The sequence below is a fragment of the Coregonus clupeaformis genome, chromosome 19 (genome assembly GCF_020615455.1).
Source record: "Coregonus clupeaformis isolate EN_2021a chromosome 19, ASM2061545v1, whole genome shotgun sequence".
Lineage (NCBI taxonomy): Eukaryota > Metazoa > Chordata > Actinopteri > Salmoniformes > Salmonidae > Coregonus > Coregonus clupeaformis.
Window position 1 is genome coordinate 33052938 of NC_059210.1, and position 22815 is coordinate 33075752.

The 22815-nt window shown below is 44.3% G+C and overlaps 1 protein-coding gene across 1 annotated transcript in view; it reads left to right on the top strand.

The window, feature by feature from the left end:
• The first annotated feature begins 82 nt into the window (after nt 1–82).
• The window catches only part of carmil2 (capping protein regulator and myosin 1 linker 2), a 38181-nt gene continuing 15448 nt past the window's right edge, over nt 83–22815 (top strand). The window contains exons 1-30 of the mRNA XM_041837382.2: nt 83–174; nt 439–533; nt 1058–1108; nt 2058–2117; nt 5216–5337; nt 5610–5707; nt 5829–5899; nt 6038–6187; nt 6777–6865; nt 7101–7195; nt 7318–7404; nt 7641–7750; nt 8169–8246; nt 8396–8472; nt 8545–8649; nt 8823–8892; nt 9082–9163; nt 10537–10633; nt 10741–10795; nt 14206–14378; nt 14513–14581; nt 14715–14808; nt 14905–15003; nt 15698–15826; nt 15971–16084; nt 16298–16473; nt 16703–16790; nt 17476–17565; nt 17724–17790; nt 19596–19933. Of these exons, the coding sequence (XP_041693316.1) occupies nt 138–174; nt 439–533; nt 1058–1108; nt 2058–2117; nt 5216–5337; nt 5610–5707; nt 5829–5899; nt 6038–6187; nt 6777–6865; nt 7101–7195; nt 7318–7404; nt 7641–7750; nt 8169–8246; nt 8396–8472; nt 8545–8649; nt 8823–8892; nt 9082–9163; nt 10537–10633; nt 10741–10795; nt 14206–14378; nt 14513–14581; nt 14715–14808; nt 14905–15003; nt 15698–15826; nt 15971–16084; nt 16298–16473; nt 16703–16790; nt 17476–17565; nt 17724–17790; nt 19596–19933 (3066 nt within the window). The 5' untranslated portion in view covers nt 83–137. The remainder of the gene's footprint in view (nt 175–438; nt 534–1057; nt 1109–2057; nt 2118–5215; nt 5338–5609; nt 5708–5828; nt 5900–6037; nt 6188–6776; nt 6866–7100; nt 7196–7317; nt 7405–7640; nt 7751–8168; nt 8247–8395; nt 8473–8544; nt 8650–8822; nt 8893–9081; nt 9164–10536; nt 10634–10740; nt 10796–14205; nt 14379–14512; nt 14582–14714; nt 14809–14904; nt 15004–15697; nt 15827–15970; nt 16085–16297; nt 16474–16702; nt 16791–17475; nt 17566–17723; nt 17791–19595; nt 19934–22815) is intronic.

Below are 22815 nucleotides of genomic sequence, written 5' to 3' on the forward strand. Positions count from 1 at the left end.
TGTGTGTGTGCCTCCCAGACCTGCCTGAGCTGCCTCCGCTGCTGCTACTCCCACGCTCTCCCTCTCTCTCTCTCTCTCTCTCTCTCTCTCTCTCTCTCTCTCTCTTACCCCTACAGACAAGAGCTGGGCCCAACATCATGGCTGGCAATACTGACATCTCTTACAGCTTACAAGGTAAGGAGCTCCACTGCTTTTCCTGTCATGTATCTTTCTCAATGTATTCCTATTTTTATGCTCATTTAAGATTGAGATGGCCTCTTTATTTTTTGTCCTGTCTCCCCCCTAAAAAAAAATATTTGTGTCAATGTAATGGCTGTATCCTCTTAGCAAAGATCTGCCTGTATGTCGTGTTGAATCTGAAATATTTAATTTTTTGTATGAATGGCTCGCTGTCCATCTGTATGTTATTTTCATGCTTCTCTATTCTCTCCTGAGAAGAGCACATCACTCAGCTGCTGAAGCCCCAGAAGATTCGTCTCATGCGGCATGTGCAACTAAACCAACCCAAGGGGAAGGCTGAGTGCAGGGTTCTGGTGAGTATGGTCCCTGGGTCCAACAAATCACTGTGGTGGGTGGTTTAATCTGTACTTTGTGGTTAAGAAAACCCTGCTACATGGCATCGGCTGGGGCTTGTTTGCCTCTATGGGCATTTGTTTATATTGACGACAGAGGGTAATACTATATTAGCTGTGTCTATTTAAGTGTGCAAAAGAGCAGCAGCTGATTATCTGTTGTTAGCTTATTGGGCTGGAACAAAATGCTACCGAAGGGTCTCCAGGTGGAGGGTTCACCCCAAGTGAAATAAAGTATATCTGTTTGTAATGTGGCTGAAGTTACCAGGTTCCATCTGCAAGTGGCGCTATTAAGCTGACTCTAGCTCAAGCTGACAGCTGGCAGTCTACACTGCTATGTGAATGGGTGAAACTTTGAAAAAACCTCCAATACAATTAGCTACATACAATGTAGTCCATTCTCTCTCACACACACACTAGACAGACAGCCTTTGATCTCGTAGTGGTTACTGACATGTTTGTTTTTGTTTACACTTTTCCACCAGGTGATGACTCTATGGAGAGCTTATGTTGTCCACAGCAAGCAACCTGTCAGGGTAAGTGTTTGTGTGTTTACTCATGTCTTGAATACTGTTGCTCCAACTGTAAATCAACTACATGTGAACACCATTGCTTGAGGCTGGTTATGGTCAGTCAGGACTAACCTCAGGACTAACTTCCAGTCTGATATGAGCTTACAGAAGAATGAGGAAATTATTGTAAAAAGAGGCATTGGGTACTGGTAGTCAGGTATGTATCTCCCTCTAGAAGAAATACCCAGCCAGTGCCAACTGAGTCCCAGCACACACCTCAAATAAAAGTGGAGACCTGAGGGTCAAGTTGAGTATTAACTTACTGAGTAGAGGAAGGGAGCATGGCACGCTAGATAGAGGTGGAGGAAGCCAGGGAGAGAGAAATGGAGCGTCTCAAGGCATTAGACAGAGGATGGGACCTGTATTAGTACGTTCTAATAATTGTTATACAGTGTAGAAACAAATTATGCTGGCCTCAGTTTGTGTTTGTACACTTATAAAGCAGAAATGCCTCACCTGGACAAAAGGGAAGTAACACACCTGTATGTTGGCAGATAAAATGTAATCTAATGTGACTGAAAGTGGGCATGACTTCACTTACGCTTATGTCAGTTGTGTACTTTACTATAGATACCGTGACCATGGTTGGAGGTCCATAAAGGCAAATGTTTTGTTTAAGTTTCAGTCGTAATGACCTCCCTCCCCCACTCTCCCCTGTTAGCTGACGTAGTAATGAAAACTCTTATCTTACTTTGACTCTCATTGGAGCCGTAGCTCCCGAACCCCCCCCCACCCCCCCAAACAGGACCTCTGTCTCTCCCACTCTTTTCTTATATACACACACAAACCCCCCTCTCTTTCTCTCTCTTCCCGTCACCTTCTCTTTCAAGTATTAACCTGTGTGAGTCAGTATGCAGTTTCTGTGTTTGTATCAGTGCTTCACTGTTGACCACAGTCTGGTCTCTCCCTGCAGGTGGAAAGCTCCTTCAGCTATTTAGAGATTTATGCCATCAGCATTGAGAGCCTTAATCAGGTAAACCAAATGATCTCCTTCTATATGTGTTTAAGTGACATGTTTTGTATGGTATTGTGTGTCACTTCTAACTTGTCTGTTCTGTTGAGCTTGAATGACTTGAATGACATGTTTCTCAGTACTTCATTGAAAGATTTGAAAGCTGCCTGAACCATGATGCAAATATTTGTTGCACATACAGTACCTGTATATAAAGGGAGGGGGCAATGATGGTATGTGGCTGGCTGACCACTGTGACCCATGGTTACCACTGCCTGGGTGTTAAGAGGTTTTAATGTCTGTTTGAAAAATAGCAGCCCTGATTGACAATAAGGTAGCTCTGATCACTGCTGGTCATGTAAATTATTCGCTGTACAAACATGCTTTGTGCTGAATAAGAGAAACTGGGATATTTTTTTTTAGTCATTTAGTCATATCCAGAATGACTTACAGGAGCAATTAGGGTTAAGTGCCTTGCTCATGGGCACATCAACAGGTTGTTCACCTAGTCAACTCGGGGATATCAAACCAGCGACCTTTTGGTTACTGGCTCAACGCTCTTAACCGCTAGGCTACCTGCCTCTGTTGCTGTCCTCCAACCCATCACCATATGTTTACTATCAGTATTGGACCTACCACATATGGAGATGGAATTATACCAGTAAGAAATGGGGGGAACTTCAGATTTCCATCCACTCATCTGAACAATCCCCTCCTTACGCACTTCTGGTCCCATTCCATATACACAGGATGCAGTCAAAGGTCACCAGATTTCAGTCAGGGCTTTGCGATTTTGTATTTGTATTTATTATGGATCCCCATTCTTCCTGGGGTCCAGCAAAATTAAGGCAGTTATACATTTAAAAAAAACATTACAATACATTCACAACAGATTTCACAGCACACTAAGTGTGTGCCCTCAGGCCCCTACTCCACTACCACATATCTACAACACAAAATCCATGTGTACTTGTGTATAGAGCGTATGTTATCGTGTGTGTATGCATGTGTCTGTGCCTATGTTTGTGTTACTTCACAGTCCCCGCTGTTCCATAAGGTGTATTGTAATCTGATTGTGGTGGTTTGTCTTCTGTAGCGCTTCAGAGGTTAACACTCTACGTCTTGTTGATAGGAAACATTAGTCACCACCACTGTTTCTGGTACTGGGGGGAGGGGGAGTGAGCATGTGCAGACACTGTCATTCTTTTTGACTGTTGCTCAGTGACACCAAATATTTTTTATAACTAACCCAAGATAGCCCACAGCCTGTTGTTTCCAATGGGAAAAATGAGCCAAATAGGGTTAAACTGCCTTCTAATGTCGACTTTGCTTATGGAAAACCATATCAAGCAAAGGTTTTTACGCATGCTCAGTTCTTGGGTCTCGAGCGCTGCGCGAGTGGAAATTTGAAATGGACGTTATGGAACTCCCTTGTGTGCTTCTGTTAAGGGTAAAAGTCCACAATGAAACTGACATTAAATGTGGAGAATGATACATTTGCATTCCTGTTTTTGTTTTTTTGCACCCCCGCGTTCAGACAATGTCAGTCGCCCATGTCACGACTCATCACAATGTCTACAGTGGGAGCGGGTCAGTTGTTTGTTCACCCGCACCCGCCCGCAATTGCTATTAACCCGTCCGCAACTGCATAACTATATATGATAAAGTGAAAATCTGAGGCCTGCACCTGACCCAAACCCACTATATAGAAAATGCGCTTGTAGCCTAAAGTCAAAGATGGCGGAAAGTTTTTTTGACGGGTGCAGTATTTTTTGTTGTTGTTGCCTGGTTTAGATGTTTCTAATTAAAATTTCCGAAATTTTTTGTAGGCTATTTGTTAGGCAACTTGTCTATAATTAGATGCATGTAGCTTTTCTTCTGTCATTAGCCTATGTGTTGCCCTAGAAGACTAAACTCTTGCTCACCAGAATGTCATAAATCGATGAATGCTTCAATCTAGTTGACATTGGTAAAGTCTTCTCTGTCATCTTCTTTCGCGGAGCAAAGACGTTTAGGTAACGGGGAGAAAATGCACCCAAAAAAAATACGGGAGATTTTCTGTGCAAAATTTGAAAATGACATCAGTTTGACCATTTGTAAGGAAATAGAAATCTGTGAACGACCCAACATGTTTCTGATAAGATTTCAGTTCGGCTTGGATGCATGTTTTATGTGGTTGAAATACTATAAACTTTTATGATGTTGATAAAGAGCACCTCAGACGGTACCTAACTGAGCATTCGCATTCTCTCAAGATGCTGAAATAAATAAATCATATTTCTCCACTCCTGTTCCCTAGTCAACATTTTACCTACATCAATATTAACGCTATGTGAGAGGTTATAGACCTACAGTCAGTGTCCAGATTTCAGTTTCCATTTTACCCATCTGAAATGTAGGCTACAGTTCCCTTTACGTGACATGCCATAGGCCTATATGAAGTCCCCATCTTGTGACTATCGAATTTGTATAGCACCTCACAATCATCACACATAACACTGCTATCATCCTCTTTTACCACTTCACCAAATCTTTCCCAAACATTACTTTTCTGGCCCTCCCTTCTCTTTATTTTGAACTCTCCATTTTGCAGTGCATTGACATTAACCTTTTCTGCTCGTTTCCAAAAGCATTTGGAGATTTTGTGTGTAGGCTATTTGGCACGCAAACAGTTAGGCCCTAAAGTTTAGGCTTACAATGCCAGATAGCCTAAAATAATTAAATAAAAATCTCAATGTAGCCTATAGATATAAATTGCACAAGAATGTAGCCTACATTTATGGAGTTACGGTATTGTTTTCCCTTGATTCAATCCGTCCCCCACCCCCCCGCCCTCCATCCACACAATATTTCATGACCCCAAAACCCTTGGCCCCTCAGATATAACAGCTGGGACTGTGAGTTATGAGTCAACCTCTGCATCACTAGTCTACAGGTATTTAGTTACACCAAATGGACAAGTAGAGACGGTGTTAATGTGTTCCGAGTTCATGTGTTCACTTACCTCTATACTATTTTGAAAATCTTTCTGTAAGAATGTGCATCTGTATCTCTGCATGGTGGTTTTAGTGACAGACAGATAGAAAGACTCCTTTGTACTGTATGTGTTGACCATTCAGGTGGTGATTGAGACGGACAGACAGACCTACTCTCTCAGTCTGACATCTGTTGAGGACCTTGAGGCTATGGTCAGTCATGTGACAGCTTCTCTGAAGAAGATCTTCCCTGATTCATCTCCAGGGTGAGTGTCATGGCAATGCAGATTAACATTTTCCTCCCTCAAACCTTGTGAGAGTTGCTTGTGATATACTTATAGCAGAAACCCCTGAAGTGAAACATCTACCCATTAACCAACTGATTAAGGATCTTTAGTGCTCCTCTTCTATCCAAGGAATGGACGTTTTCTTACTCAGAGAGCTCACTTCTGAATCATATTTCAATCCAATACCAATGCTAAAGTGGATACCTAATGTAAATATCTGTCATGCATGTGTGTCTATCTCCTGCTCTCAGGAAGATCCTGAAGAAGATCCCTCCAGACCTGCAGGAGCGGCTGTGGAACCTGGCAACCCGGGTGGAGGAGCACCTGACTGTAACACTGGGACCATGTGGTCAGTAGAATAATACGGAGCACTGCAGCAGTGTCACCTCATTTGTGTGTATTGTACTATGTGGATGTGGATTTGTACAGTATCTGATCGCTCTGCCATTTCCTGGTTCTCTACACTACAGGAGGCTTCTCAGAGACGTATGCTGCTCTATGTGACTTCAATGAATTCCCCTGCAGAGAGGAGGTCCAATGGGTCAGTAGGTTACCATCCCCCTATGATGACACCACATTCAATGTTTCTGATAAATGTTTTTTTCTATTATTAATATCAACTGATGTAGTCATACATCAAGAATATTAGTAGAGGTGTTTATGATTTATATTCTTTCAGGATGTGGACAACATTTACTATGTCCAGAATTGTCGGGAATTCAACCTCCTGGATTTCAGTCATCTGGAAAACAGAGACTTGGCCTTATCAGTGGCCGCCCTCTCCTTCAACCAATGGTTCACCAAGATCTCCAGCAAAGACCTCAAACTGGTAAACATTTTAGCCACATCTTGGTCTGTTTCTCCAGGTCCAGTTGGAGAGCTCACTGTCTCATGCTATCACTATCTCTCCCTGAGTCCTGCTCTCTCTGTACCTGTCATGGCTGTCTATAAGTGTTGGCAGTGTGAGCTGATGATGGGATCCTGTGGCTGACCTAACTGGCAGCCTGGTCTAGGCTGCAGAGTCTAGCAGGGCTTATCAACATTCCTCACATGTACACACAGACTGCTGTGCCCTGGAGGCAGGGCACGATAATGACTTCATAATCTAGCTACTTTTGTGTTACTGATACTGCAGTGCCTTTAGGCAATCACCTGGCTATGATCGAGGTCAGGGAAATGGCCTTCATGATAAGGGAGAGAAGCTGTGTGTAACTGCACAGATTTATATTCTACAATAAGCTTTCTACAGATAAATGTATTTAAGGTGGTTTATGACCAGAGAAAAGTGCTGATACTGAAGATGGAGATCAGATGGAGGTTCTTAGTGAGATTAGATTTGCTGCCAGTTTATGGAGATGGGATGGCTAATGATTCAATACAAATCAGAGGAATAATTCCCTCTATGTATCTATCCCCAGAGCGCAGAGGTCCAAGAGCAGGTTCTCTTCATGATCAACAGATCCTCCACCTTGGAGGAGGTGTGTCTAGAGGGAAGCGGCCTCAAACTGTGAGTAGTCTACTACATGATACACCTCACCTCCCTTAAAAATCCCTAACTCCCTCCCTCTCTCCCTCCTTCTCTCCCAGAATAGTCTACCTGGTGCCAGAGGCACTGAGGACATGGGACATCTTTGGATGACATTCGATTTTTGTGATTGGTTCACACTTTATTATTCATTTTAGTTCCACAGTAATAACTTATTTCTGTTCCTCTTTCTCACTCCTGGCCCTTCCTCTTGTAGGGATTTTGCGGTGAAGATGGCCTGTGCCCTGCGAGATCACACCCGCTCCGCCATCCACACCATCAACCTTTCAGCCAATCACATAGAGGACAAAGGCAAGCATTTAGTTACCATTGATCACTTTTTAGGTTTGTCAAAGTCCATTGCTGTGGTTCCCTGGACTGGCTAGTGACTACTCATCTGCTCATGTGTGTAACCTTGCATTATCTTTCATCAGGTGTGATAGCTCTCAGTCAGGAACTGGAGAATCTGCCCAATGGTCTCACCCAGCTGTCCCTCTCCAGGATTAGTGTCTCTCCCAAAGGTACATTCAAACTCTTCTGTCTGCTTCACCCTTTTGAAATGTCCATCTTCCATAAAGATATGAATGTAATGGCTTTTACATATTCTATTGCAACCATGCCATACTACCCGGGTTGCTTTTTTGTGTGCTACATACTGTGAATTAATAGAGATCTGTGCTACATACTGTGAATTAATAGAGATCTGTGCAGCTTCTTTTTTCTCTCTGATTCCTTTCACTCCCTTCCATCTATCCAGGTCTAGGTAGTCTGGCTCAGGCGTTCTCTCAGAACAAGGCGTTCTCCAGCTCTCTGTGTCACCTGGACCTGTCAGGGAATACAGGCAGTCTGGCTACAGAGGAAGCTGTGGTGAGTGCGGGGGCAGCACTTGTTTTCAGTTCACTGCTTAGAATTAATTCTCGCTCACTCCATACACTATTACACTTGAGTAAAGCTCCATACTGTAGGCACTATTAGTCTCAGCTAAATGCGTTTTGTAATGTATAGGGTGTATGCTATGGAACATTAACTCCCTTGGTTATATTCAGTAATGGGTTGTCTATAGAGGTTATTTGCCGTAAAGGGAGTTTGTTTTGCCAGTGCAGTCTCAAGTGACAGGATATGCATGCTATTTGATACTGATATGACTTAATGATGCAGGAGGCAACTCAATCAGAGTAAATGTATTACTCCACTGTACAGTATTAAATTGAGTTGGCCTGTAGTTGGGTTTGACTCTAGTCTACAGGACCATAGCACTGAATAGCTTTATATCTTTACCTGTCAGAACCTGTTTAAGTTCCTGTCTGGGACCAACGCTGTATCGTACCTGGACCTGAGTGGCACAGACTGCCCTCTGGACGCTGTAAGTGGCCTTTTCCCTTTCACCTCCAGACAGTTTCTGTCATATTCGTAAATTTAAAATGCACAACCTGATCTGTTTTTCGATGTCACATGTTTGTGCCAATGTGAACCAAGTAACTTTTTACATCCCCAACTTACTTCTCTCCCTAGCTGTTTGTGTCTCTGTCAGCAGGCTGCTGCTCCAAGCTGGCCCACCTCAACCTGTCCAGAAACCCCTTCTCCCACAGGTGAGCTCCCTGCCATGTGCCATCTCTGACTAGTGTTGCCTGACCCATCCACTGACCTGTCTCTTTCCCCAGGAAGGCGAGGGAAGTGACGCGGACTGTAAAGGAAGTCTTCAGTAAGAGCAATGAGCTCAGATACGTGGGATTGGCAGGAACCAAACTACCCCCAGAGGCTCTCAGGTAAGCACTGATGGAATGCTATACCAGGAAATATAAATGTGATGCATGTCAAACAGAATGTGATGCATACTTATAGTTATGTGTTTGCATTTTAATTTACATATTTATGTGTATACTGCTGTTTGATACGCATATTCTTGTGGTGAAATTAACTCAATCGGTCTGGTATGCAGATTGTTGTTGCAGGGTCTGGCCACAAATACCCATCTGTGTGGGCTGGAGCTAGACCTGAGCGGCTGTGAGGTACCTATACATACATACATACATACATACATACATACATACATACATACATACATACATACATACATGCATACACACAAACACACACACGTACGCACGCACACACCCCGTTCACTTTTTTATCACTAACCAGGTATTGAGCTGAGCTAGTTTTTGGCTGGCTGATAATCATGTGTATTATATGTGCAGCTGAGGTCTGCTGGGGCCCAGGTGATTCAGGAGCACATATTTGAAGCAAAGGCCATCAGCAGTCTGGACCTTTCTGACAATGGTATGATTCCTCACCTCACCCAATTTCTCTCTCTCTCTCTCTCTCTCTCTCTCTCTCTCTCTCTCTCTCTCTCTCTCTCTCTCTCTCTCTCTCTCTCTCTCTCTCTCTCTCTCTCTCTCTCTCTCTCTGCCTCTCTCTGCCTCTCTGTCGCTCTCTGTCTCTCTCTCTGTCTCTCTCGCTCTCTCTGTCTCTCTCGCTCTTGCTCGCTCATTTTCTTCCTACCTGGAGAGAGTACAGTCAAGGGAGGTGTGTGTGTGTGCTAGGTGGTGCCAACAGGTGATAAATCACACACGATTCAGATAATATAACATACACAGAGAGAGCGAGACATAAATTATTCTCAGTGTGTGTTTCTCGTGGGATGATCCCCTGCTCTCTAGCACAATGAGGAGAGCCCAGGAACAGCCCAGCCTCACCATGGGGAAGGGGAGGGGGCTGGAGGGCTGTTCTGGGAACTGCCCAGGGGGATTCTGCAGGGGGCCAGTGTGTGGGCATCATTATGATCAAACCCCTTCACTAGAATAGAGTATTATGTATACATTTCTGAGCAGGAATCTCAGAAGGCAACTGAACGCTGCAGGCAATTTATATTTATGGCCTAAGAAAACATTACGTTTTCGATTAATAATATGAAATGCGAAGTACCTGTTTTTTCTGCCTTATCATTATACCTAGGCATACTTTTTGGAACTACCAATAGAAATTAGAAAATACCATTCTCTTCTCCTACTATGATCCCACTCAAACCTGGTTCTGGAAACACGGTAGAGCCAATCAAATGCTTGACCACTGAGAAGAGCTCAAATCAGGCCATGTTATTTCTGGAACAGGCAGATAAGATCAGGCAGGCAGGGCTCCCAGCCTCCCACAGACAAACCTCCGTGCAGTACCGGGAGTGACCAAGGGCAGACACATCAGTGTCACTTAGAATAGACACAGCACCGCTGGGACACTGAGGCTCCAGCATCCTGCACCTGCCTGTCTGCCAACCCACTTCCTCATCCATATTCATCCAGTACAGACAGAGCTTGGACAACAATTTATAATGAAGAGAGGATACTATGGTGTATTGCTGTAACCATGTAGCATGAGCACTTCTGGGGATCACACCGGCATCACACTGACCAAGACTATGATGGGGTCCTACAATCTCCTACACTAGCCAGTGGCTCAGATATAGAGACCATTCGTTTTCATGGAGAGTGCACATTTCAAAAGGCTCCTGGGAATCATAATTGGTGTATTTATGACTGAATAGGCTCAACATGAATTGAGCTGACATGAGATGGCTTCCTCAAAGCATACATATATACAGCATGCAGACTGTCCACTCCTCCACAGTGAGTTACTGATATACATCTCTCTCCTCTCAGGTTTTGAGAGTGACATGGTCACCTTGGTGCTGTCCATCGGTCGCAGTCACTCCATCCGCCATCTGGCTTTGGGACGCAACTTTACCATGAAGTCCAGGTGAGTAATTTACTCTGTCAGAACCACTGTTTCCTATCCATCTACCTGTCAGCTGTCTCTTCACTCTCGCTCTCTCTCTCTCTGTCTCTCTCTCTCTCGCCCTACAGAGCTCTAACAGATGTCCTACAGCGTATCGTCCAGCTCATTCAGGAGGAGGAGTGTGTGAGTGTTCGATCTCGTCCTTTGACTGACACTTATTTACGTCCTTTTATATCTCAAACACTTACATTTCATAGTAAAATTATTAGTAATGTGTACTATCTACCTGTATTAAACCTGTTCTACAAAGCTGTCGTAAACAACCATTGACTGAGTTAAACATCAGCTTAACTCTGTAAAGACCTCATCATTAACACTACATTCATCTCCTCGTTTCTCACAACAGCAAATCTTAGTCTCCTTTACCCTTTCCTTTGTAGATAATAGAATTACTCATCCCCAGTTCCAGACTGCTCCTCTTATGTTTTGACCCTGGCTCTACCACTGCCCAGGCCTCTTCTCCAGTATTAAATTCAAATCACATTTTATTGGTCGCATACACATATTTAGCAGATGTTATTGCGGTTGTAATGAAATGCTTGGGTTCCTAGCTCCAACAGTGCAGTAATATCTAACAATTCACAACAATACACACAAATCTAAAAGTAATAGAATGGAATTAAGAAATATATAAATATTAGGACGAGCATAAATATATATGATGGGATGTATAGACATTATGGACAGTATGTGGATACAATATTTAGTATACCTGTAGAATACGTGGGATAGAATAGTATGCATATATATATATATATATATGTATATATGTATATATATATATATATATATATATATATATATATATATATATATATATATATATATATATATATATATATATATATATATATATATATATATATATATATGTGTGTATATATACACACACAGTGAGGAAAAAAAGTATTTAGTCAGCCACCAATTGTGCAAGTTCTCCCACTTAAAAAGATGAGAGAGGCCTGTAATTGAGAAAGAAAAATCCAGAAAATCACATTGTAGGATTTTTAATGAATTTATTTGCAAATTATGGTGGAAAATAAGTATTTGGTCACCTACAAACAAGCAAGATTTCTGGCTCTCACAGACCTGTAACTTCTTCTTTAAGAGGCTCCTCTGTCCTCCACTCGTTACCTGTATTATTGGCACCTGTTTGAACTTGTTATCAGTATAAAAGACACCTGTCCACAACCTCAAACAGTCACACTCCAAACTCCACTATGGCCAAGACCAATGAGCTGTCAAAGGACACCAGAAACAAAATTGTAGACCTGCACCAGGCTGGGAAGACTGAATCTGCAATAGGTAAGCAGCTTGGTTTGAAGAAATCAACTGTGGGAGCAATTATTAGGAAATGGAAGACATACAAGACCACTGATAATCTCCCTCGATCTGGGGCTCCACGCAAGATCTCACGCCGTGGGGTCAAAATGATCCCAAGAACGGTGAGCAAAAATCCCAGAACCACACAGGGGGACCTAGTGAATGACCTGCAGAGAGCTGGGACCAAAGTAACAAAGCCTACCATCAGTAACACACTACGCCGCCAGGGACTCAAATCCTTCAGTGCCAGACGTGTCCCCCTGCTTAAGCCAGTACATGTCCAGGCCCGTCTGAAGTTTGCTAGAGTGCATTTGGATGATCCAGAAGAGGATTGGGAGAATGTCATATGGTCAGATGAAACCAAAATAGAACTTTTTGGTAAAAACTCAACTCGTCGTGTTTGGAGGACAAAGAATGCTGAGTTGCATCCAAAGAACACCATACCTACTGTGAAGCATGGGGGGTGGAAACATCATGCTTTGGGGCTGTTTTTCTGCAAAGGGACCAGGACGACTGATCCGTGTAAAGGAAAGAATGAATGGGGCCATGCATCGTGAGATTTTGAGTGAAAACCTCCTTCCATCAGCAAGGGCATTGAAGATGAAACGTGGCTGGGTCTTTCAGCATGACAATGATCCCAAACACGCCGCCCGGCAACGAAGGAGTGGCTTCGTAAGAAGCATTTCAAGGTCCTGGAGTGGCCTAGCCAGTCTCCAGATCTCAACCCCATAGAAAATCTTTGGAGGGAGTTGAAAGTCTGTGTTGCCCAGCGACAGCCCCAAAACATCACTGCTCTAGAGGAGATCTGCATGGAGGAATGGGCCAAAATACCAGCAACAGTGTGTGAACCTTGTGAAGACTTACAGAAAACGTTTGACCTGTGTCATTGCCAACAAAGGGTATATAACAAAGTATTGTGTCTCCCGAGTGGCGCAGTGGTCTAAGGCACTGCATCGCAGTGCTAGCTGTGCCACTAGAGATCCTGGTTCGAATCCAGGCTCTGTCGTAGCCGGCCGTGACCGGGAGACCCATGGGGCGGCGCACCATTGGCCCAGCGTCGTCCAGGGTAGGGGAGGGAATGGCCGGCAGGGATGTAGCTCAGCTGGTAGAGCATGGCGTTTGCAATGCCAGGGTTGTGGGTTTGATTCCCACGGGTGGCCAGTATGAAAATAAATAAAAAATAATGTATGCACTCACTAACTGTAAGTCGCTCTGGATAAGAGCGTCTGCTAAATGACTAAAATGTAAAATGTATTGAGAAACTTTTGTTATTGACCAAATACTTATTTTCCACTATAATTTGCAAATACATTCATTAAAAATCCTACAATGTGATTTTCTGGATTTTTTTTCCTCATTTTGTCTGTCATAGTTGACGTGTACCTATGATGCAAATTACAGGCCTCTCTCATCTTTTTAAGTGGGAGAACTTGCACAATTGGTGGCTGACTAAATACTTTTTCCCCCCACTGTATATGTGTGTGTGTATATATATATATATATATATATATATATATATATTGAAATAGTTCAATAGGATGGCATTGACTACAATACAGTATATACATCTGAAATTTGTAAAACAGTATGTAAACATTATTAAAGTGACCAGTGATTCCATGTCTGTGTACATAGTGCACCAGCCTCTAAGGTGCAGGGTTGAGTAACCGGGTGGTAGACGGTTAGTGACAGTGACTAAGTTCAGGGCAGGGTACTGGGTGGAGGCCGGCTAGTGATGGCTATTTAACAGTCTGATGGCCTTGAGATAGAAGCTGTTTTTCAGTCTCTCGGTCCCAGCTTTGATGCACCTGTACTGACCTCGCCTTCTGGATGATAGTAGTCTCCTGTTCCCTGCTGGGAGAGCTGTGTAATGATGGAGGCTCTGTGGAAGCATAGTCCTCTGGGACCTCCCCTTGAGTGAAAGCAAGTCTTTTAATTACCCAGAATCCTTATCCAGCGAGACAAGGCCCACCTCAGTAATTACACATTGAGCAGCTGAGACTCGTACAGTATACAAGGCTCATTAAAATCGGGTAGACATTTTCTCTGTGTATCAAAGAGCCAGATGTCAGGCTGAAGGTCATGTAATCTAACTGAAGTTTTCTCAGGCCCAGAGCCCCAGACTCTGGGCTCTGATTGGATGGAGATCTCCAATCTGGTTCAGATCAGTGGTGTGTGTTTGTGTGCATGTGTGTGTGACATGCCCACAGCCCCTGGAGTCGCTGTCAGTGTGTGACTCCAAGCTGAAGACAGGCACCACCATCCTCATCAACAGCCTGGGCAGCAATGCCAGCCTCACTAAGATAGACATCAGTGGCAACTGCATCGGAGACACTGGAGCCAAGATGCTGGCCAAGGCCTTACTCATCAACACTAAACTCCGGTAACCTAGCCATAACCCAACTTAACCATAAACTGACCTACCCCAACCTAGCCTACCCCAGCCGCAATCTGGAATTATATTACCATGAACTAACCAACACTAACCTGACCTGCCCAGTGTATATCTCTACACAGGACGCTGGTCTGGGACAGGAACAATGTGACAGCCAAGGGATTTCTGGATGTGGCCAACGCTCTAGAGAGGTGAGTCGTAGAGAGGAAGAGTCTCAGTCCATCAAACAGTAATATTGCCTAAAAGATAACCTTACCCCTCCTTTCCTGCCTTTGAATGGTTGTTTCATTCCTCATTCTTCTCTATGTGTATGCATAAACACAGGAACTTCACACTGCAGCACATATCCATCCCCATGAATGACGTCACACACGGGTATCGTAACAGTCCTGAGAAGACAGAGGAGGCTCTGCAGAAGGTGAGATTGGGCTGTCCATGAGGAGCCTGATAAAAACGGATGTCTGAGTCACCCTGGTATAAAACACTTGTCTGTATTCTGCTGTTGTGTGTCCAGATCCAGGCGTGTCTGATCAGGAACAGCCAGAGACAGTCTGGAGGCCCAGACCAGATACTAAACCTCCAACAGGGCCTGAAGACCGTACGCTCTGAACAGGTAGGTCAGCCCTCGTTCTTGGAGGAGGCAACAGAAATATACACTGAGTGTACAAAACATTAGGAATACCTGCTCTTTCCATGACAGACTGACCAGGTGAATCCAGGTGAAAGCTATGATCCCTTATTGATGTCACCTGTTAAATCCACTTCAATCAGTGTAGATGAAGGGGAGGAGACAGGTTAAATAAGGATTTTTAAGCCTTGAGACAATTGAGACATGGGTTGTGTATGTGGGCCATTCAGAGAGGGTGAATGGGCAAGACAAAATATTAAAGTGCCTTTGAACAGGGTATGGTAGTAGGTGCCAGGCGCACCGGTTTGAGTGTCAAGAACTGCAACGCTGCTGGGTTTTTCACGCTCAACGGTTTCCCCTGTGTATCAAGAATGGTCCACCACCCAAAGGACATCCAGCCAATATGACCCAACTGTAGGAAGCATTGGAGTCAACATGGGCCAGCATCCTTGTGGAACGCTTTCGACACCTTGTAGAGTCGATGCCCCGACAAATTGACACTATTCTGGGGGCAAAAGGGGTGCAACTCAATATTAGGAAGGTGTGCCTAATGTTTTGTACACCTAGTGTATGTGTATATCTGTATGTATGAGGGTCTGTTCCTTTCCCATATTCCTAACTTTCTGGTACATTTGCCACTCTCACCCTGTGTCTCTGTCTGACTCATCCCACATCTCAGATGGTTCAAGGTCTGTGTCAGAGGTTACAGGAGAGTGTCCGACCTTTAGCCCCCTGCAATATACAGGAAGTGCAGTCAGACATATTGGCTGCAGAAGAAGTGCTTCATAATGCTAAGACCTCCATTACGGTAAGGTGTCCTTGAGTTGAGTCCCACTGATAAGACATGTTCATCAATGTTTTTGAGAGGTCTAGACATAAACATATAAGGCCTAGTAATGAAGGATTTTGAGGATGGTGAAATATCACTAATAAGTTTATGTTCATCCTCCAGCTATTGCCTTCACTTTATGAGCTGGGGAAGACACCCTCTAGTGGTGCAATGCTGCAACATATACTGAATGACACGGCCAAAACAGTCACCAACGAAATAACAGAGGAGATTCAGGTAATACTGACATTTTTGTGTCTGTATCATGTGTGTGCACGATGTATATGAGGTATCAATATGCATCTGTCAGTTACCAACCACACTGATAACTATCAACATTCAGCCAAATTGAAGAGATATGTCTAAACCTGCAACACGTGATAGGGAAAAACTCAGGAGAGGTCATCCAGGTGAGTCTTCCAGGTGACTGGTATGCCCTGTGTGTTCCAGGAGCTGGCCCAGGCCTTGTTGCAGTCAGCCCAGACCCTCTGTCCTAGGGTCACCCACAGGTCAAGTGTCTGTGAGCAGCTGGCTGACTGTGTAGCTAAGAAGTCCAGACAGACAGCCCTGTTCATCCAGGACACCTTCATGCAGCACATAGGAGAGCTCATCAGTAACAAACTCAGGTAAACAGCTGAATACACACACATCGACCCTGAAAGAAAAACACAGCTTATGTAGAACACAAACAGTTACATCGTACATCATCTTTGTTGTTTTGTGTCATACTCATGTCATGCTCAATACTAGGACTTTTCCCACCCAGTGCCTCCCACATCTCTCATAAAGCTCACTGGTTGCTTATGATTTACTTCTCCCCCTCCATTCATTCTTTGTTTTTCATTTATTTTTCAGTGAACTCAAACTGTCAGTTAGTGTCTCCTTGGTGGAAAGTATCGTTGACGAGGTTCTGCAGGACTTGTCTGTGGCTCAGCAGAAATTGGTGATACTTTGTTTTGTGTGTGTGTTTGTAATGTATGTGTGAGTTGTGTTCAGTGTTGGGCAAGCTACCAATGACTTCACACTGGAAGAAGATAAGCTACACTAAAGCAACCCTTAAGAAAAATATAGTTTACTTAACTAAAGTTACATTGAGAAAGTAGTTCCCTATATCCAAACTACTTTGTGATAAATTATCATATCTAAATTTGAAACGTCATGGACAACAAATTGCAAGAACAGATCACTCTGGAGTTGGATGTTAACAGAATGTGTAATGTTGCCCATTAAACAGAAAAACTGTTTCGCGTAAGAATTAGACAGGTCTGATGACAGGTCATATTTGATTTGATTTTAGCTAAAAAGTAGTGCGTAGTTCCAGCAGCTGTGGCCCCGTGTAGCTCAGTTGGTAGAGCATGGCGCTTGCAACGCCAGGGTTGTGGGTTCGTTTCCCACGGGGGGCCAGTATGGGAAAAAACAAATGAATGCACTCACTAACTGTAAAGTCGCTCTGGATAAGAGCGTCTGATAAATGACTAAAATGTAAATGTAATACCTTCACCTACCACCAAACTACTGCAAAATGTAATTAAATTACTAGTTGAACTATGTAGTTCACTACTCCCCAACACTCGTTGTGTTGGGTGTGTTCGATTAGTATAACTGATCACCACCCTCCCTCACCTCAGGACCGTCATATGAGGGAGCAGACCAGCTCTGGACTCAAAACCAACGTCCCTCATCTACGAGTGGTAGATCATGATTTCCCCATGGATGATGTAAGAGCTCTGACTAACATAGCCCCTCTCTAAAACACACACAACCCACCATACTAAACAGTGTATGCCATACCATTGTACCAGTCTACACAAGTATCTACATGACCTGCATTAGTTCTTGTTTAATACAACTAACTGAATTTCTCTCTCTTCCTCAGTATGTTCCTGTCATTTGGAGGAGAAGCTTCCACTCCAAGAGTATCCGTCCAGCCCCCTCAGTGAAAAGTAAGAACCAGGCTTGTCATCAGTATAATTAGGATTTATTCGAACATACTTTTTAGTCGGAAAGCTTGGAGTCTGGGACGAAACTAGGTTGATTGTTTCAATGTTAATCAGGTGTAGTTATTGGCACCATGGTGCTTGCCTACGGAGCTGTGAGGGGAACGGCACCTCGTTACCTTCAGGCTCTGATCAGACCCTACACCCAAACGAGGGCACTACGTTCATCCACCTCTGGCCTGCTAGCTCCCCTACCTCTACAGAAGCACAGTTCCCGCTAAGCCCAGTCAAAGCTATTTGCTGCTCTGGCAATCCAATGGTGGAACAAGCTCCCCCACGACGCCAGGACAGTGGAGTCACTGACCACCTTCCGGAGACACTTGAAACCCTACCTCTTTAAGGAATACCTGGAATAGTATAAAGCAATCCTTCTACCCCCACCCCCCCCCATTAAAAAAAAGAAGAAAAAAAGTGGTTGTCCCACTGGCTATCATAAGTTGAATGCACCAATTTGTAAGTCGCTCTGGATAAGAGCGTCTGCTAAATGATGTAAATGTTATTGGCTGCAGTCTGCTACATCAAAACGGCTTCGACCTGTGATGTCAGCAGCTGCAATCTACCGCCACTGTGATTGGCATAGAAAAAGGTTTCAACCAGAATTCACAGTTGAAAGGTCAGGGGTCGTGTCTAAACCATTTCATTATCCAGTTAGGAGTGAGCTCTAACAAAAGAGGGTCAGAAGGGCAGTAACATGAAAATAATGGAGCAGTCACAACAAAGAGGGAGATATCCACTAGAGCAATATGGTTCTGGATTGTTCTGCTCAAATCCCCTTAGTGCAATGTGCTCTTAAATACATCCCAAATCAGATTTAGAACCAGTCAAAATGTGTGTCAGTGTTTTACAATCCTCCTGCGAGTACGTGAGGGTGTTATTGCTTATGTGTGTCATACATGCAGCCCGGGACACTATAGGGGCTGTCCCCCAATGCGTCTTGGGAGTTCCCCCTCCTTGTGACGGTGCTGTGTCATGGTGCTGAAGGGTTAAGGTCCCATATCGGAGGGGAGATTCTGGGGGGGCGGTGATGGAGGTGGTAGTTGGGGTGACTACTAGCCTCAACAAAAGATAATCAGCTGTGCGGTGCTCTGCCTGTCCAATAAAAAGAGCTGTGGCTAACTGGAGCATGGCCGGGTTACTTTCAGACCACTGAGCCTCACGGGGGGGGGGGACCGGCTTACAACCATTGCACAACCCCTCCCCCTCATTTGCCTCTCTCTCCAGCCGTCCTGCTCTGCTGCTACCTGCACTCTGTCTCTCTCGCCCTCTTTCTTTCTCCATCTCTTTTTTGTGCTCTCCCTCTCTATTCCATCGTTTAGATTCAGTGTTGTAAATCTCTCTGATTAGTCTCCTCTCTTCTGTGCCATTGAGTCTATATCTATAGACATCCATCGGATTCCTCTTCCATCCCATATTTTCTCTCTGCTTTTTTTCTTTGTCCTCCTCTTCTCCCCCTTTCTTCATTAATGGTCTCTCAATCACTATTCTCTGTTTACAGCTTCTCTCTCTCTCTCTCTCTCTCTCTCTCTCTCTCTCTCTCTCTCTCTCTCTCTCTCTCTCTCTCTCTCTCTCTCTCTCTCTCATTATATCTTACATCCCCTCCCAGTGTGTTATCTCCACATTATAGCTAGTTGCCCTATTTTTAGATGCATCCTATCACACATCCTGTGCCTATGTGGGTTGGTACCATTCCCTCTCTCTCTCGTGTTTCTCCCTCTCTGTCCCCCTCTCTCTGTCTCGGTCTCTCTCTGCAGGTCTCCTGGATGTGGACACAGAGCAGCAGGCAAGAGAGAGCATGCATTATCAGCAGGAAGGAGCAGGGGTAGGAGGGAAGGTGCGGGCGCTGTCGTCGACAACGACTCTGTCAGTCACAGTGGTAGGCCAGCTGAAACCCGAAGGCCCCTCCCACACAGGGAGAGAGGCGGATGCTGCCGCTGCTGCGGCTCTTAGCAACAGTGAGCCCCGGCGCCCTGAGCCCGCACCTCCTCAGCCCCCTATGGACCTGCCCATCGATGGCCACACACTGAGGCACTACACCCGCTCCAGGCCCAGACCCAACCGCCGGAACAGCAAGCCGCCCACCAAGCCCCAGGTAAGAGGCAACATTGACGAGCACAGACCATGGAGGATGGGGATGGAGGGATGAAAGGGAGGCACAGAGAGAGGAAGACAGAGCGGGGGGGATGCAGGGAGAGGCTAATTAATTGTAGCGACAGCGCTGCTTTCTGAGAGATGGATAGATGAGAAGGGATGGCGAGAAAGAGAGATGAGGGAAGAGAAAAATCAGGGGAGAGCAGAGAGAATGGTGATGGAGGGAGAGGGGGAGGGAAGCAGAGTTCTGATGGCGGTACTCAGGTTATTGCAGCCACAGCAGCAGAGGCAGTGTCAGTGCCTTGCAGCTCTGGGCATTCTCTCTCCATCTCCCTCCTTCCCTCTCTCTGTCGATCTGATTCTATTTCATCGTCTTGTCAGTGCTGCTGCTGCTGCTGTAGCTGTTGATGTGTTGAGGAGCCATTTCTGTGTGTTTTCTCCATATTCTTCCCTGCATTAACGATTGTTCTGTGGTTCTCAATAGTAGACTGGGTGCTGTCAGAACAGGGCACTCTCTCCACACTGATTCTGGATTGCTCTGCTCTGTGTGACTGCTGTAGTGTTTTAATTATTCATGTTTTCACATCGAGTGCTCTCTCTCCCCCTCTCTGTCGCTCCCCCCCTTCACTATCGCTCTCCTGTTAATGCCTTTAGGAGAATCCCTCTTTTACAGTGGAATATTGTTAAGGACTGTCAGTGGGAACTGGTTGTGGGTGTGGGTGCGTCTGTGTGTCTGTCTGTGTTTGCATGTATGTATTCATCGTCGTGTTTGATTAGAATGTCTCAGGGTTCAGCTGGTGCTCCGTGATGATTGATGGAGGTCTAGTGGTCTGTATCTGGGGGGGTGTGTGTATTTTCCTCTGACACTGTCTGTTTTGCCAACTGATCAAATACAGCTCTCTGTTATGTGTGAAAAACAATGCTGCAGCCATCTTATAAGCAGAACTAGTTTAAAATATATTGCTGATATAAGGTTCTTTGTAACATTATCTGTGTGTGTTTTTGTGTGTATGTCGTTAGTTTTGCTACACCGATGTTGTAGCGTGATTCATTGTTGGTGTAGTAACAAGGTAATTGTTGTTCTTATTGAAGGTAACACTGCAATGGAATGTTTACCACATTAACTGGGTGTCTGTATCTGCTGTGTTGTCATTACTGGAACACAGTGTCGCCACTTTGTTATTTAGACTGTATTCAAGGTGCCCCTTGTGCCTGCATTATGGATTTCCTGTGCTGTTGTCCCTGGTTACCTGTGTGCCTGTAATGCAATTGAAACAGTATATTCAGTGCTATTTTCCATGGTTACCTGCACTTCTGTATAGTAATTGTTCATGCGGTATTCCCTGTGTCGTTATCTGGGCTTCTTGAGTCACTTTGCAGTCAGGCAGGATGGGCGGCCAGCTCAGATCAGAGATTTTCTGGAGAGGACGGCTCTACACCTCAGTTACCACAGAGATGGGTTGGGCAGGATGAGAGTCAGATTGAACCGCTTTACCCTTCTATGGAAAAGGCAGAAGTTTACATATACTTGAAGCTAAGTGTAATGAAGTTTTTTGTGTCTGGATCTATATGTTTTTATGAGCATAAAACATGCATGTGTATCACAAGCAGATTTGTCTGTGCATGTTTGTAATGTGTGATAATGTAGCTAGTTGGCCTGGTGAAATAAGGGGCCAGGTGGTGGTGGTTGGAGCTTGGAGGGCTGCTGGCTGTGTTGACTGTGGAAAAGGAAGGGGCAGGGTCTACTGTCATTCTGCTGTAACACTCACTGTGGTTGGTGGTGGTGGTGGGACTGCACCTTCATCTGGGTGTGCCTGCTGCCTGGCCCACTTTGAAAATGCTCACACATGACTATCGACTGTATATTCTTCCTGCAGCAGCATTTTATTACATCTGTAGAAAAATGTAAAACAATCTGCATTTGATTTTATGCAACAGCATCCCTCCCCCTAAAATATCTTGCCTCAATGTTGCAGAGCGAGAGCTTTTTGTCGTCATGAGGTTTGTTCATAAACCATTCACTTGCCATCACTCAGTGCTATGCTGAAGCCAAAACATAGCCAGTCCAGTGCTATATGAGGAATTTCACATTCTGCAAATGGTGGGGAACTCCTACTGAATGATGCGCTGGGAATGTGGGGTAGACGATTATTTGAAATCCAAGATATCATATTATCAAACAGGACAAGTCAGACCATATGTAGTGATTTCTCTTAAATGTTATGCTCTCCTTGTTATACAGTTAATTGACTATTATAGAATTAGTTTGAGATATGATTGAATGACCAGAGCCCTCTACCTACATTGACATGGACTGTAGGTGGGAAAAGGCCACTTATTGATGTCCTATGTACCATAATAGACGATACACTGCAAAGAAAATAGTGTCCTGCCCCCTTCTACATTATGGAGAAACCAATAGACACACTCCTTCTACCACACAGTCTATCAGTAAGTGTTGCTATGCTATATATATATATATATATATATATATATATAACAGTGAGGGAAAAAAGTATTTGATCCCCTGCTGATTTTGTACGTTTGCCCACTGACAAAGACATGATCAGTCTATAATTTTAATGGTAGGTTTATTTGAACAGTGAGAGACAGAATAACAACAAAAAAATACAGAAAAACACGTCAAAAATGTTAGAAATTGATTTGCATTTTAATGAGGGAAATTAGTATTTGACCCCTCTGCAAAACATTACTTAGTACTTGGTGGCAAAACCCTTTTTGGCAATCACAGAGGTCAGACGTTTCTTGTAGTTGGCCACCAGGTTTGCACACATCTCAGGAGGGATTTTGTTCCACTCCTCTTTGCAGATCTTCTCCAAGTCATTAAGGTTTTGAGGCTGACGTGTGGCAACTCGAACCTTC